The 17,350-nt window shown below is 36.0% G+C and overlaps 1 protein-coding gene across 1 annotated transcript in view; it reads right to left on the bottom strand.

Moving 5' to 3' along the window:
* LOC113100073 (tyrosine-protein kinase JAK1) overlaps positions 1 to 17,350 on the bottom strand; it is a 40,080-nt gene that overhangs the window by 6,823 nt on the left and 15,907 nt on the right. Inside the window, exons 4-15 of the mRNA XM_026264943.1 lie at positions 13,831 to 13,984; positions 13,313 to 13,482; positions 12,642 to 12,990; positions 12,323 to 12,499; positions 11,709 to 11,866; positions 10,596 to 10,710; positions 8,874 to 9,072; positions 5,071 to 5,180; positions 4,227 to 4,376; positions 4,001 to 4,088; positions 1,818 to 1,945; positions 927 to 1,062 (exon numbers count right to left, since the gene is read on the bottom strand). Coding sequence (XP_026120728.1) covers positions 927 to 1,062; positions 1,818 to 1,945; positions 4,001 to 4,088; positions 4,227 to 4,376; positions 5,071 to 5,180; positions 8,874 to 9,072; positions 10,596 to 10,710; positions 11,709 to 11,866; positions 12,323 to 12,499; positions 12,642 to 12,990; positions 13,313 to 13,482; positions 13,831 to 13,984 — 1,934 coding nt within the window. The remainder of the gene's footprint in view (positions 1 to 926; positions 1,063 to 1,817; positions 1,946 to 4,000; positions 4,089 to 4,226; positions 4,377 to 5,070; positions 5,181 to 8,873; positions 9,073 to 10,595; positions 10,711 to 11,708; positions 11,867 to 12,322; positions 12,500 to 12,641; positions 12,991 to 13,312; positions 13,483 to 13,830; positions 13,985 to 17,350) is intronic.

Below are 17,350 nucleotides of genomic sequence, written 5' to 3'. Positions count from 1 at the left end.
TAGGGGGTTTCCACAACCATTTCCTCGTTCAAAAACACCCTGTAGTTTCAACAGTCATCTTTGCTGTCATCTTTACAAGCTGTTATGTCTTTTATAAAGACATTTCATCGAACACGTGTTCTCTCTGCTCAACTCAATACCTCTCGGAGCCCCTTTCTGGAGCACACACACCCACCCAAACCCCAGATAAACACACAACCAGTCTTTCCTGTAACAGTCCCCGGCACACAGCTCACAAAGAGCTTTTTTGGTTTCTAAAAGTGCTTCAGGGATCGGAGCTGGATCTCAGCCAACAAAATTCCTGTCAGTTATCTTTTCCAAGCAGTCCATTTTCACAGTCCAATAAAGCTCATCCATTAGATCCCCCACACTGACACAGATGCATTCATCCTGGATAGACACTCCATAATAGTTGACATTTTTACCCATATTACTTTTTCCATATACAATATTCTTATAAATGCATATATGGTACAAAAATATCATTTGGACAGTATAATAATATTATTTACATTATTATTAGTTCATTTATAGAAAATATGTAATTGTTGTATCAAACACCATGTTAAAATAACAATAAAAAAATTACAATAACTATAAAACCTTTCAGATTAATATGTAATCTTCTAGATATTACATACAGCATTAATAAGATGAACTTGAGGTCTATATGAATGCCGATAATATGCTAACAAGCTGAAAAAGTGGTCATGCCTATAAGCAGGATGATTACATATTTATAAGCAGGCCATAATGCTTATATAAAGACAATGCATTAATGTCACATAAGAGGTGTTATTTTAAGGTTATGAAGGCATTTATCAATTCCTTGATAATGTGTTAACATGCTGTTAAGGAAAAACTACAGTAATCCCTGTGTGAATGTTTATAGTGTGTTAATGAAGTGGTCCTAATGAATCTCTCACCTTCTCTGCTCAGGACAGTAATGGGTATGCCAGCGTCACTCAGCTTGATGAAGGGTCCTCCCTCTCCATCCAGACCATCTCGAGCAACCAGAATGTTCTTACTGCACACATAACCATGAACCAGCTTCTTGTCCTCCTACAGGATACACACAGCAGTCACATTATTCACATTTGACAAGAACTTTTATTGATATGTTACACTATGTACAAGTTCAAACATGAGTAAGTGCAAAAATATTAATACACAAAATATTATACAAAATACAGAAGACAGTCACACTGTGAAATATTATTACAATTTAAAACTCTTCTAGTTTTCCATTTGAAACTATTATGTAAATGTTATTTATTCCTGTTATGGCAACACTGAACTTTCAGCAGCAATTACTCCAGTCTTTAATTCTGATCTGGTGCTGATTAAGGATTCCTTGATGAATAGAATTTCAAAAGAACAGCATAAATGATAAATGATAAATGTCATTACAATCACATTTGATTAATTTAGATCAAAAGTAATTAATTATTTATTAAAAAATCATATTGACCAGAACCTTTTGAACAAGCTGTGTATTTTATACTTTTGTGAGTTCACTTGTACCATATGAAACATATTTAACATGTTTAAGCCTACAGAATATAGATAGGAATAAAACTTTTGAGTCTTACTGAAGTTAAGAATCTCATTTTGAGAAAACAGTCTTTGAAGATATGTATTGTAATTGAAATCTGGTGCTATAACAAAGTGTATTTAGCATGTCTTCTTTCCACTAGTCTGAAAAATACTTCAAGTAAAGACAAAAAGCCCAAAATCTCAAAAATAATTATGGTTTCGCCTGTAGTGTCTCGCCTTAAGATTGGCAAGGTTTTGTGCATTTGTGTTTGTTTCTTTACCAGATAGCTGAGGGCACTAGCCAACTGTTTAGCAACCTGGAACTTCCAAGCGGTGCTGAGAGGTGTGCTCTGTCTGCGCATGAACAGATCCAGAGGACCATACTGAACAAACTCCTCCACCATGATATCTACAGACAGAGAGAGGGAAGAGAGAGGCACATGGTGTTTTATGCAAATGAGAACCGTTATCAAATTCTCTTTCTCTCTGACACACAAACACGGTTCCTGCTTGCATATGCAAATTCTTCTCTTCAGACACACCCATCGCGTGCACATAGGCAGTTACCCTCAGAGTATTTAGGTTTGTCGTTCAGTTGACAGGAAGTGTGGTTTGCAATTAAGTGTTGTTTAACTCATAAGTGCTGCCATTTCTGTTGCATTTGTGAAACATCAGACGAAACTGAAAGCATAACAAAACCACGCTACTCGTTTGAACGGGGCAGTGCTTCAAAGCACGAGCGTGAAGGTGCGCGCAGCAAAAACTAATCATCTGTGTTAATGTTAATAAACGTTAGGTATGCTTGTTTGTCATTGCATCATCATTTTTTATTGTTGTTGTGCTTTTTAATTAAGAATAACAATATATCCGTCTTTTGTTTTGGTTTTAAAAAGCGAAAGGCATAGATGTAAGAAAAACAATTATCTTTTCTTGTAAAATGTGACAACAGGATCCTAAATTCAAGAATTAAAGTATGCAAAGCCCTCAGCTTATAACATAGTAAAAGAGGAACTTCCGTTCACAAAATTCTAATCACAAATAATACTACTTATGAAAAAGAACAGGTTGAATGTTAACGTCTTTCGTTTCCATATAACCATAAACTATGGTAAAAGTTCATCAGCATGCATTGATTAATCCCACGTTGAAGCAAAAAAACTAAACAATTGCAACCAAATCATGTGCTCATGAGCTCAAATGAGAAAGTTGCAAAAGAGCGACCAGTGGGAAGAATGAGTCTGGAGCACTGAAATACATAACCTGCAGACTTTACTTAACCTTCGAATGGAGCTTTGTGCTTGTTTTCAGCTTCCTCCTCACATAATTAGCATTTATGAAACATTACATGGCACAGAAGCATAAAGCAAAAATTTCATCCAATTAGACTCAGTTCTATGTTAATATTTTCTAATATACGCTATGTTGCTACCAAGGCGATGATTTAGTTTTTGATTACCGTATTTTCCGGACTATAAGTCACACTTTTATTCATAGTTTGGCTGGTCCTGCAACTTATAGTCAGGTGCGACTTATTTATCAAAATTAATTTGACATGAACTGAGAGAAATGAACTAAGAGAAAACATTACCGTCTACAGCCACGAGAGGGCGCTCTATACTGCCAGAGATGCTGCTCAGTGCTCCTGTCGTCTACACTGAGCAGCATAGAGCGCCCTCTCGCGGCTGTAGACGGTAATGTTTTCTCTTGGTTCTTGGTTCTAAATAAATGCGACTTATAGTCCGGTGTGACTTATACATGTTTTTTTCCTCATCATGACGTATTTTTGGACTGATGCGAATTATACTCAGGTGCGACTTATAGTCCGAAAAATACGGTACTCTGTGATTTTCTAGCAACAAGGAAGTTGCATATGGGCTTAGGTATGACAATATGGAAAACACCCACACACATTTGTCTTTATATATCTATAAATACGTTTATTTATAATTGTTTGTTTTCTTGTAATGATTGTGCTTGTTTTTTATTGGGTTGTTTTGATTTTATGTAAAAGCTGCAAACTAGCTTTATGCTATATGCCCTATGTACATAGCATCGGTTGTCTCCGTGTAGCAATGCCTAGTGTACTGTTCCTGTTAAATAAACAAACAAATTAAAATAAGATGAAATATAACAGTACCAGTGTGCCAGATCTACATGCTCAGGCAGAGAATGACGGTTTCTATGTTCTCATTGTAAATAAATAAATGACTTTTGCACCAGTAACTATGATTGCTGGGTACAACTCTATAAGTGGAATAAAACAGAATGACCTATTTCTCATTCTTGTCATGCAAAACCACAACAACACTGAATAAAAGAAAACCAAATGTTCTAGTTCTAAGACCTTGTCTTTAAGATTTATGCCCTCTGTCTGGAAACAGATGTTAATTACTTAAGGCTAGAACACACCAAACAACTTTTACCCAAATTTACAGCGTGCTAGAATTTGAAACCATGTACTTACTCTCCTGATGGCGAACACACACTCCGTACAGCAGGGCGATGTGTTTATGAGAGATCTGGCGCATCATGCTAGCTGTCTCAAAGAAAGCCTGAGAGATGACCGAGAAAGACATACTTTTAACTATTTAAAAAGTACCCGCACATTACAACAACTGAAATCAATAATCTTGTTTGCTAAACTTCATTTAGAAATGAGCAAGCCATGTAATTCCACATGTGCTTCTTACCAGAGAGATATCTCGATGTCCAGAGCCCAACACTTTCAAGACCACTTTCACCTCCTGTGAGTATCCCCCCATGTCATCATCATCCTCAGTCTTCAGCTTTAAAACACCAGCATAGATGTTGGTCCTCGTGCCCCTCCCCAAATGCTCACCCTGAATAAAAAACACAATGTAATTTAAAGACAAGGTTAACACATGAGTAAGCAGGTAGTCATTTAACTAACTCTTATTCATAGCATACAATTTTAAGTCAATTTCAGAGACAAACCCTTCACAGCAACCTATAGTGAAACATCTACTCGTAGTTTACACACCAAACTGCATTTTGTTCAAATGTTTGGGGTTGGAAAGATCTCTTAAAATGATTTTGGGGAAAAAATAAGTATATATTTTTATATATTTGAGCAAAAATACATTTAAAAAATATTTCTGCAATTTAAAATAACCGTAATTTGAAATGTCATTTATTCCTGTCATGAAAAATCTGAATTTGCAGAAGCCATCCTTCATAATATACTTCAGAAATTATTTTAATATGTGGATTTGGTGCTCAAGAACCATTTCGTATTATGTTAAAAAGTTGAAACTTAACTTTTCATCAATTTTTATTCATTCGTGAGAAAAGTATACATTTCTTATACAATAACTTTCATGTCTAAATACCTTAATAAAAAAATATATAAATAGTTCCATAGCCAGTACATTTTCACTCACCAACTATGCAACCCCCTTTTACGAATGTGTACAGTAGATTTTAAACCATTTCTGTATTTAATTTTATTTTTTTAAAAGCATGCCATGCAAAAAGTCTACAGTGAGTTTGGTTTAAACTGCATGAAAATATCACCTGTACGATCTCCTCCTTAAGGATCCGGTGGAAACTCAGCTGGCTGACTTGAGGTTGTCTCTGTGAGTTGGGCTCTCGATCTCTGGTCATCACTAAAAGGTTGGAAATTTCTGAAGGATGGAAGAAAATAATTTGTGATTCATGGGCACCATATAAAAAGTTGAGCCTCTGTTTTGATTGTCCATGGATGTTTATTTTGAACACATCTTAATTCACGTGTTGGTGTACAGACAGGGTATAACAACCCCCACCTAAACACAGAATGGGGAAGAGGAAGCTGTGCAGTGACAGTGTGCAAGTTCAACAAAAACATCTCACTTGCTACATCCAAACAATGAGCATGTGTGGGGCCATACGTGCAGGTATATTAAATGTCATTTGTGTTTATGTAAATCTGTGTGTTGTTATGTTCATTTTGCAGCATCAGCTGGTCTTTTGTCTACTTGCTGACATCATCTTGATACAGACCTACAGAGCTCTGTTTTTATGAGTGCAAATAAAGAGATCAAGAGATGTGAACAACGGAAACCCACATTTACTACATTTCCTGCCTGTCACTGATGCCTCAGCATGTACTCTTAGAGAAGCAGATGTAAACAAGCCTTGATACAGTCTCTAATGTGCGATAAGAGGGCGTTTTTTTAACAATTAAAACTTTCCTGATGTTTGGGTTCGCATTAGTATAGAGCTGTTGCACAACTGCAAATACTGATGGAGCACTCAAAGGAGGTTATGTAGTTACTCAGGATTCATATGTACCAGTAAACCAATACAAAAATCTCAATAAACTGCAATATTTACTTCTATATAAATTCTTCCAAAAAAAAAAAATTAATACCTGAACATTTTTGAGTAATGACAGATTCGCTGAATCACAATTTAAAGACAAATATTAACATTAATTGATCAGAAATTGGAAGAAGTGGCGAAAAGTTACATTAGGACCCTGGTTTCTCTGCATTTTACAGACATCTGTCACACTCTCTTAGGAGCATTTAACTCGGTCAGGCTGGGGATCCAATTGATGGTTAACTGAATAAAAGATCTGGTCCTGGCTCGGTTGGCTGAAATATGAGACCACAAAGCTATTAGCTGCCAGATGCACACACAGCTGCCCGAGGTCATATGAGGATATGACTGCATGCTGATATCAGACTTCTCTAGAGAGCATTCTGACACTAACAAAGCACTACAAAAAAGAGAATTCCTCTTTCAGCTTGAACCACTTAAAGATTCTTGTAGGGATGTTCATGTTCCGGAGACTTGTGGTTTAGTTAGATGAAGGTGTAAAACAAAAATGCATATTCAAGAAGAGAAGGTCATTCCACATCTACAGAGTGCACGCATACATTACGTGACGAAGGTTAAACTAGTGCACGTTTAGAGTGTGTTCTTTCAGTTCATGATTCAGTCTGTTAAAATGCATTTAAAACAATTACAATATTCAAGACATCAGGGCAGAAAACTTATTCATTTAAACATTTCATTTAGTAAATCAATAAATCAGATGCAGAGTGCTGTTTTTCTCCCAAATCCAGCATGATTACAAATGTGATATTGATTTTATACAACAGTTCAGTAAACAAGATGTCAAAGGGTTAGTTCACCCAAAAATGAAGATTATGTCATTAATGACGTTCCAAACCCGTAAGACCTCAGTTTATACAGTTTAAGATATTTTAGATTTAGTCCGAGAGCTTTCTGTCCCTCCATTGAAAATGTGTGTACGGTATACTGTCCATGTCCAGAAAGGTAATAAAAACATTATCAAAGTAGTCCATGTGACATCAGCGGGTCAGTTAGAATTTGCTGACTCATTGAAAATACATTTTGTGAGCGCGTTCACAACACTGCAGTGATGCTGCTGACGTACAACGCTGCTGACGTGTTATCTTGTTATGGGCGCACCAGAAAACACGTCAGCAGCGCTGTGAACACATTCACAACAGACCCGGAAGAGAAGACAATGCTAAATAAAGTCATAATTTTTGTTATTTTTGGACCAAAATGTATTTTCGATGCTTCAACAAATCCCAACTGACCCTCTGATGTCACATAATAACAAAATATCCTAGGCTAATTATCATTATCGATAAAATCGACGTGACGTAGAGGGTTTATACAATATTTATACTTTAATTTTTGAGCTTACAAATACACTCAAAACACAAGCAACACTCACAAACCTACCAATATGTCTGACTTATATCTGAATACATTAAAAACTGATGAGTCATAAATAAGTTACAGAAATTAACACCTGACTAAACAACTGCCTTAAACTGAAAATTTAATATTTACTTTTATCCTTTTGCATTACTGACACATTATTTTTGTTTTTGCTACTTGACTTGACCTGACATATTTGTGTACTTATTCGTGGAAATGTATGATCATGGAAAATTCTAATTTTGCTAAGTTCATCATTACTCACTATCTAAATCCCGTATTTAAGAAAGATAGAAAGTTATCACTTAATGACAATTTTACAAGTTACTTTAATTAATTTCATGTGATATAATGTGCCATCCTAGCTATATATGCTAATTAAACGCATACGATAAAGAGATTGTTCAGTCAAAAACAGGAGTTCTTATTATCATCTTTCATCATTCATCACTGTGTCATTTCAGAATTGTATTTATTTTTGTGATTCAACTCTGGAGAATATTCAAACTCCAAAAAGTAAAAGACCGTCAAATCGATAACTTCATTGAGGGATGTCTTCTCCTGTTACTGCATCATACCAAGTTTTTAAAGCTTATGATAATCTAGTTTACTTAGAGAACTGTCAAAGTTGTTTTTTTTAAATCACTCTCTAGTCTGTTTAGACTATCAGCACTTAATTACAGAGATGTGTTTTTTATATTTAATTTGCCCCTCATACCTGTATATTTACTGAAAACACAACTGAAAGGTCATGTTGAAACTGAATGTTTACACAAACTTGTGTTTGGTGGTATTTCAACAGATGCAAGAGTCACCAATTACGGGTGACAATAAAAGGCAAGTAAATATGTCATATTTCGCACACCACACCAAAATTTCCACATCCTCATAACTGCTAAAGAATTTAACAAGAAAACAATGAGATCCATTCATCGGGCACCAGTTCACACCAAACACTGGAAAATCCTGACAATTCAGCTAGTAGCTTCAAGTAAACTCGGCAAAGCAAAGAAGATTTTAGTTTCAGTAGAAGATAGGACTATTCATATATAGGACAATGTGTTAGGACTGCAATCTATCAATTTCTCTACAGAGAGAATTTTAGGGGCTTTTTCTAGTGGAAATCCCAGATTATCCGAATAGGCGATGCATTAAATTTACTTGAAATCAAATGAAACACAGGACACAGTTCCAGTTTAGCTTCACCTCAAGAATACAAATAATATGAAAGCAGGAATCTCTACAAAATTTTGTCAGTAAAATAATCAAATGAATTTCAACATTTTTTCAACATTATATTTGATCAGTATTTAGGATGGACGGATAGACAAAAAGGTGAATCAATGTACGGGTGGTTTTGGATGGATGGATGGATGGACTGATAGACAAATCAATATACGACATATTTGGGATGGATGACTGGCAGGCTAGATGGACTAATGTAGGAGGTGTTCAATTGGGATGAATGGCCAGACTGAATGGCAGACAGAATGATGCATGAGATGTTTAATTTGGATGAATAAATGAATGTTTGACTGAGATGGCATATATGGATGGATTATCTGCATCTCTCAATGATACTGCATAGATGGTCCTCTATCACATGACAGATAGAGCAGAACGAGTGCTGGTACCTCTGGGTTGTGGTGGGCAGCAGCGGCGCAGCTGGAAGCGCAGGTTCTCTGTACGCAGGTTCTGGCCCTGTAGGTGCTCCAAAAGCTCCTTTAGTGTGGCCCTGAATGTATCTGTCCCATACAGTCTGTAACCTTGTGGACTAAATTCAATTTGGAAGTTCTTATACTGGGGAACAGGCCTGGATTCACATAGGTCCATCTAAAAGAGAGAGAAAAAATACATGAGAGACAGAAAAAAGGGGGGAAAACATAATAAAGCATAAAAGAAAAAGCCAAGAAAAATGGTGCATGAGAACACTAGCGAAGGGAGAGAAAATAATTTTAAGATAAGGTAAGTTTGCTTTTGGTGCCAGTGAGATGTTGGGTTTCTGAAGGAGACTAGTTACATTGTAAATAATGCTGATAACATTAAACGTACAGAAAACCTAGAATGACACAATGTGTGCATTTAATTCCTTGTTTCTTTGTTAATCCTGAATATGTATTTAACAAACTTATAAACTTTCTGTTGATCAGTAGAGTTCACCTCAGTTTAATCAACACAATTCTATTTGTACAGCATGCTGAACAAGGGAGTTGTCACGGAAAAGCAATGCATCAGTCTGATCCAGCATGTGTAACAGCCCCAATGTGGTTTGTGGTTCTGCTCCAGCTACTTATAAAGTAAAATACAGCTCTCACATTAAATAATAATTGCCAAGAAAATCTGAAAATGGATGCATTGTCTTGGACTGATCTGGTCCCAAAACTGTTGTCCTCAAAGCTACAAACACTAAGTGGGCATTTACACAACATTTTCAGCCAAAAACAAGAAACTTTTAATGCGTTTTGCCTGTTCGTTTAAACGACGACATCATTTTAGGTACTGGATGTGGACATTTTAGGTATATTTTTGAAAACGGGTTTCAAAGTGCAAGTTTTGAAAGTGGCACCGTTATCATTTGCGTGTAAAAACCCAATACAGGAATCTTTGAAAACAGTGACGTCATGCACGTACATTTCGTATATGTTCCGTATGTAGACATACACTACGGGTCGATTTTAAATGCACGCGCAAACAAACATACACAACATTGGTGAATTACCTGTTACTGTTGTTGCTTCAAAGTGTGGATTTACCTCACCAATATTACAACCCAACAGCGGAAACGCATCATATACAACACATAATTGTCACTTCCCTACAGGTACTGTCTACTTACAAGGTGACAGCACCAACTACTGGCCTGGCATATGTAATACAGTGTTTTTGGCGATTTTCATGGATATGTGCAATAACTAATTATTTTGAAATCATTGTCATGTATACGTGAAACTTTTTAAAAGCGCAACGTAAAAACGTTTCAGTTTTTGACTACATCTTTGTCATTTAAACGTAGCCTAAAGCAAGATCCCAATGGATATTCATGGCCAACTTCTGAAAATCATTTTCATGCTCATTTGCTGCCAAAATGTGGTGTTGCAATATTTCACAGATAATCAGTGCTATATTTTATATGAACACGTGTCATTGTCTGGGAGTGTGCACAACAAGAACCAGATCTTCTTGATTTCCTGCAGAGAATACATAAAGAAAATCTGGGCAATTCAAGACTTGTCCTGTCCAAGCAAGACAAACAGGACAAAGGGTTTCAGTTTCCAGTTTACTGATTTCACAAAATTGTTTATCTCAACTGTACAAATTAAACTAGACTTTTGTGACTGGTGAATGCATGCGTGTACCTCAAGGCAGACAACAGTCATGATGATGTAGTTATAGTCTGTGCAGCTCCAGCGCAGGACATAGGTTCCTTCTTCATTTCCCTCCTGACGAAGTTTATGATTAGCATACTCTGTGCTGTAGAGAAAACAGACAGAGCTAGTTGCAAAATGACTTTCCTGAAGACAGCTGTTATAATCTAAACTAATACTAAATAACTACAGCATTAAAAGCCAAACATTATTTTACCATGATTACAAGGTGCTCAGACATAACACAAAGTGCTATTGAATTGAATTTACACCAAATCCAACTCATGAACTTAACTTAGTTGTTTATGTTATACAAGTATCTATATTAACCACCATTTCCACTAAATAAAACCAAACCAAATGTATCTTGACTTCATTGCCGAGCAGTATTACATTTCTTATTGCCATGGAATTCTTATTATTTTTGATCCATTATTCATAGTTGTGTCACGTCTTTGCAACTTAATACACAAGCACATTCTTGAAAGTCTAATACTTGTAAAAATGGGCATCTTGACAAAAGCAATGATACTAAACTGGTAACACTTTACAGAGTCACATTACAATGGTCATAGAAATATACATGTACTTATATTTAATTACTTTAGTGAAATTAACATTGTGTGACCATTATTAGACTGGGTCTCATGTCACTGCAGCATTTACATAACTATTCAAAAGTTTGAGGTCAAGATATTTTAATGTTACTTAAGGAAGTCTCTTCTGCTCACCAAGGCTGCATTTATTTGATCAAAAATAGTGTAAAAACAGTGATCGTGTGAAATACTATTAAACTAAATTTTCCATCTGATTATATGTTAAGATGTATTTTTAATTTATCAGTTGTGTTCCTTAACATTTTATGAAAACAATGATACATTTTTAGGACTATTCACTGAACAGAGAGTTCAAAAGAAGCACTTTTAATAAAAATAAAAATAAATATTGCATCAAGAATTCATTTCTTTTCCAAAAAGATTTTTTTTTTGACCCCAATTTTTTTTTTTTTTACTGTAGAGTTCATAATGAAAATATTTCCTCAAACTATATGTATGATCCTTGATTTGGACATCTAAAAACCAAAATATGCTAATATGGTCATACCAGATAGGTCCATGACAGCCATTTTCTAAATTCTGGACCACTGATGAGGGTGCGACTTCAGTGCACAGGTAATGATGAGCATCGACAGTCAATCTGAAGTAACCGTCAACCAGTGCAGCAAAGGACAAAGCTGCATCACGATAAATCAGGTCCAACTCCTGTGGACCAAAGAAGAGGAACACCTTTGTAGAATAAGAACTGTAACATACCTGTCACTACTATCTACTTCATCCAATGAAATGTATTTTTATACGCATGAATTCTTAAGTCATGACTCATGCCTGTTGGTTTATGGATCATATCAGTATGAATCATATAACCGTTACTGAGCAATGGAAGTTTTACGCAACATTTTGACCAGGTGCAGAGTTCTAGCCCTAAATTGCCACAATAAATAACATTTTTGCAGATGAGTAAACACAGCTATATTGTAAAACCCTGCCCATCATTAAATCTTCTTAGTCCACAAATCGGACTTCAAATTCTACTACATTAAATATCAAATATTCTCTAATTGGTTATTACTGTACCATATTCAGCATAAATGTTTGTACTGGAATCAAAATGCACCTGGTTAGGACACAGTGCAGCAGAAACTGAAATGACAAAATTACCATGGTTTTATTGTCTTGTCTGTAAATTGTGACACAAGACTCCTTAATGACGATGTGGGTGATTTCGTAGAAGTCAGAGAAAAGTGTCCATGCGCTGTCTTTCCTTTTGTCATTCTTCTGCTTGTTGTCAGCCTTGTTCTTTTTAGATTTGGTTTTGTCTTTCACTGTCAGAAGATTCTATTAAAAAGGATTCAAGACAAAAAAAAAAAAAAACCGAACTGAAACAATCCATGATATAAAATCCAGAATTGATGATAAATATGTAATTGAAATATATTACAAATCTACAAGCTCAGAAAACCTAAAGCAATAAACTCACTGGTACAGGCTTTCTCCTCCAGGAGATCCCAGTGGTTCCGGACACTTGCACTTCATAGCCCAGTCCGTCATCCCCCAAAGGAAGTGTGTGGGCCAGAAATCTCTCACTCTCGGCTGATACTTTCAGGCTCTTGGGCTCAATAGTCTCCCGACCCAGGCCCTGGGTCAGTGTTTCAAGAGTGGAGAGATACTTGACCTTCAGGTCATAGAGGGTTATGTTGCTGTCCTGGATGGTCTTGCTATTGAACTCGTTGAGGAAATTTTTGAAAACGTTGCTGATGCGTATGCGTGTGAGGAAGTTACGCTGCTTAATGGTCCGGTTCAGACTGTCTGGAATGAAACGCTTGTAGCTACAATGATAGAGAAGAATAAAATCACTTTCTTTAAGGGAGAAAAACAATATGATGCTTACTTTTTAGTGCTCATCAACACATTTATTAATCAACCATTTATTCATTTCAGTAAACTACTCTCTGGGATACTTGAATCTGATTGGTCAATGACAGCAATACAAACACACTTGAACTGAGAATGCTCTAACTGACCAATCAGAATCAAGTAAACCAATGAGGTGTAGTACAAGAGGTTACCAGTTGAAAGTGCCATTCAAATACTGTCAGTGTCGATCATTTTGCAGATGTATTATTTGAATAATTATATTGTATGGGTCACCTTGTCTCAGCTCCAGCTCCAGCTCCAGATGAAGGCAGATTATTGCTCTTGGCATGATGGGTGATGGCCAAAACAGCCATTCCCAAACACTCGTTCTCAATCTCATGATGCTCTAACTCACTCTGGGGAGTGCGCACTGGGGCAAGTCCCTTCAGAAAGTCATACTGGCCCTAAAACATAACAGATTTCTGGATTTACCATGCAAAAAAATTAACATGATCTCTTTCTCACACGCACACACACACGCACGCACGCACGCACATTATTAGACAACAGTGTTCATAAAATCCCCAGAGATGTTTGAATAAATGGCAGCAAAAAAAAAAAGACATTTAAATAGATATCGGACTTCAAAGAAAACAACTAACATGGTAACAACAGATACCACACGAGAGCATATTTGAATAATCAAACCACAAAGCTCCTGGCGAAAAACAGGTGATATTACTTTTGTTTGAAGTTGTCATGGTGACATGAGCAACCATGTAAGTGATACCTCAGCTGTTTCCTGTACTCACCTGTGCAAACAGGTAGTCAAGAGATGCAGCATCCAGTAGAGGTGTCCCCTCAGGGCCCTTCTGAGAGACTACAACCCCTTTCTGCTTGCAAAGTGAGTGTCTCCAAACTGGAGATTCTGTCTCACTTGTGCCATGCCAGTTTGTGAAATAAAACCTGTGTAAACAAATAAAATCAGTTGTTAAAGGATACATGGATGGTTTTTTTTTTCTTCTTTCATCAAAGCTAAACACATTTCACATCTGTCACAATTAACATTTTCAGAAAGCTTTTATTTTTGCTACTGTTCAAAGGCCTTTTAAGTTTAAATTTGAAAAAAATATTTTTTTTACTGTGTAAATGTGCTACATAAATTAATAAGTTACATTAAAAGTTAACAAAAGTTAGTGTACACATATCATAGAATACACTTAATGTTGTGTGAAAAAAAAGATAGATAAAGGTAAATATATCGGTGAACAGAATATTTGTCAAATTATGCAAAAAAAAAAGAATAATTAAATATAATAATAATAATAATATATATATAATAGAACAATGTAGTATCACTGTAGTAGTTTAAGAAATATCTCTGTATGACTGACAAAAAATAAATTAAGTATAAGTAGACAAATATGCACAAGTGTGTGTGTGCGCGCGCGAACTAATGTGTCATGATTATGAATGTGGTCTGAAAACCATGATGACAGTCGCTGATAGCACACAAAAACATACAGAACATAAAGGATCACAACAAAGGCTTACATTATGTAAATATACGAACATATGGTAAATAAGGTGCACTGGCTACACGCATTACCAAATCGTGTGACAACAATCAATAGAGAAAAGAACAATTACACCACTCCATTGCCACGCGAGAGCTCATTGTAAACAGGAAGCAGCATGAGTGTGAAAAGTGTGCTTCATGCCACAGAGGAAGAGAGAGTGTGCAAAGGTTGACCATAAACTGTTTGTGTGCAAAACAGGTGAACTTCACACAGGGAGACAGCAATTCTTTACCCACCATACACTTTGTATACAGTAACTGACTCTTATCTTAGTTTCACTGGTGAAAAGGGGAAATTGAGGGGAACCTAAAAATTTAGTTTAACTTTGCACAATTTACATCTTATTGAACAGTGAAATGTCTTTCAGAATATGAGCAGCTTGAAACCATGTCAAAGGATTCGTTTTTTTGTTTATATATGTATTTTATTATTGTTTTTGTCCTAAAAGGGGATTTTAACGGATTTGTAAGAGGTGTGCAACAGGGCTCTGTACTGTCCATATGTATTTCTAGCATTTCAATCAAACTAGAAAGTATTAGGGCTGTCAAAATTGCTCAAAAATGACGTTTGAATATTCCCTCTAAAAAAATACGAATATTCGAACTTTTCGAACATCTGGTTGCGCATGTTGTCAAATGACACGCATTACGTCAATAACAGGACAAAATAAACAAAGAGACATAACTACTTGTATAGGTAGTCTATTTAAGTTTAAACATATATGACAACGTATTACCTACACAAAAACAAGGAAATCAACTAATGGCCAAGACTGCAGACCTCACGCTCTCTCACCCTCACTTTCTCTGCGCATAATGGTTTAAATGAACAAACAAATTTTTGTGCAAGCAATTTAAGGTTGTGCTGTTGTCCCAAATATAGCAGGCTTTATTCAGTGATTGAAACCAATATTATTAATATTAATTGAAGTTTTACAGCATATAGAACTGACATTGAATGCTCCGAGCGAGCTGTGCTGTGGTAAACATGGCACTTTTCCTTGACATGAAACGATAAATAATCAAACCTCGGATCCATTGCTTGACAGAACTCCCCGAAGCCTGCCCCATCCACGATATTGATCAGTCTCATGTCCTTACAAATGAACGAAATTAATTTATCTGTTTTGGCCTCTTGTCGTGTTGCAGACAAAGAGCTTGTGGCGGGGGATGCAAAGCAACGTTAAGTGTCAAGCCGTGACTGTTTAGCTGGAGTTCCACACATTATGCCACGCTCATTTTGGTGCACATTTCTGAGATGTGACCTCATGTTGCTAGTGGTCGAATGGTATGCTAACTGTATCTTAAATAGCTTGCACACAACTTTGTCTCGCGGGTCAACAATTTTACCTCACTTTCTCTGCTGCAGTTGAGTTGGGCTCTGCACTTGCTGGCATCTTCCATGAAGACGCGTCAACTTTCAGCAGTGATGCTGTGCCAGACAGTGCGACTTCTGTGACCTGTCCCTGAACCCTTAGGCGTGCCCACTCGCAAAGCAGACAGCCACGCCTCTACTACCGCGGGCGTTTTTTTCACATTTTTTTTAATTTGAATATTAATTTTCACCTTCGAAATTCGTTTTTTTTTTTTTAACTATTCGAATACATATTCGAATTTAGAATATTCGTTGACAGCCCTAGAAAGTATTGGCTGATATTAAAGTAATTGCAGTAAGTGATTTTAAAAAACACTGCTGAAAAGTGTATTGGACCTAGTACCAAAACACACTTGTAGCCAATTAGCAGTAAGGGGCATTTACACTCATGATGGACTCATCAGGAGAATGACTATAGAAAGTGAGAGATGGTAGAGAAAATACAAGAGAGAAAAGGCTCAGGGGAATGTAAGTTTAAAACAAAAGGTTACAAAAAAAAGTTAAAACAAAATGGTTGCTTTATTTCTTCTCTATGCATGAGTAATGTAGGTTCTGTGTTTCACAGAACTAAGATATACTGTCCTTTGCTTGAATATATTGCGTGTCATCTTTGCTTGCTTGTTTCAGTTGCATTTTTATTTTCCTTCATTCAGCTATGATAAAGAGACATTGATTTCCACACCTTATAAAGTCTGGAACGTCTAAACCTTCATCACTGTCCGTTTAAAAACATTGGCTCCAAAAGGTGTATGAAAAGTGAGAGAACATTCTCCTAATATACAGTTTTTTCTTTTGGTTCCCCTTTTAGTGATTATCTGTTCCATGTGTTGCATAGAGTGTATGTGAATGTAGGGGCAGAGTTATCAAGATGTGTGATCCTTTTGGTTAGGGACATGTTTATGTTGGTGATTTGAAATATCAACAGCGTTTGCCAGAAATTACTTACTGCACCTTTAACAGAACACTGATATCAAACAATACATTTCACTAAACCAATCAATAAATGTCCAGGTTTTTAAAAAGACAAAAGAAAACATTTTAAAATTGAATTCGATTATATCCTATCATTACTATTATTATTATTGTTAAACATAACTATATATTAATACGTTTTCTTATAAAACTAATGAGAATTTTGTAGTGAAAATGTCACATAATTCCAAAAATCCTAATAGTTCAGAATGTAGACAAAAAAAACTTACTAGAGAATTAAGAATAATGTAAAGCATTGACCCCTGGAATTTCTAATGGGATTTTTAAACAGCAGTTTTTAATTTTCAATTTAATGTCAGATGTGCTTTAAAACTGTAATGCAACAAAGATGCTACATAATAACTACAATTGGTTGCAAATTTCTAACACACACCATTAGTATTTA

This window comes from Carassius auratus, chromosome 6 (assembly GCF_003368295.1).
Source record: "Carassius auratus strain Wakin chromosome 6, ASM336829v1, whole genome shotgun sequence".
Lineage (NCBI taxonomy): Eukaryota > Metazoa > Chordata > Actinopteri > Cypriniformes > Cyprinidae > Carassius > Carassius auratus.
This window is presented reverse-complemented; position numbering and strand designations above follow the sequence as displayed.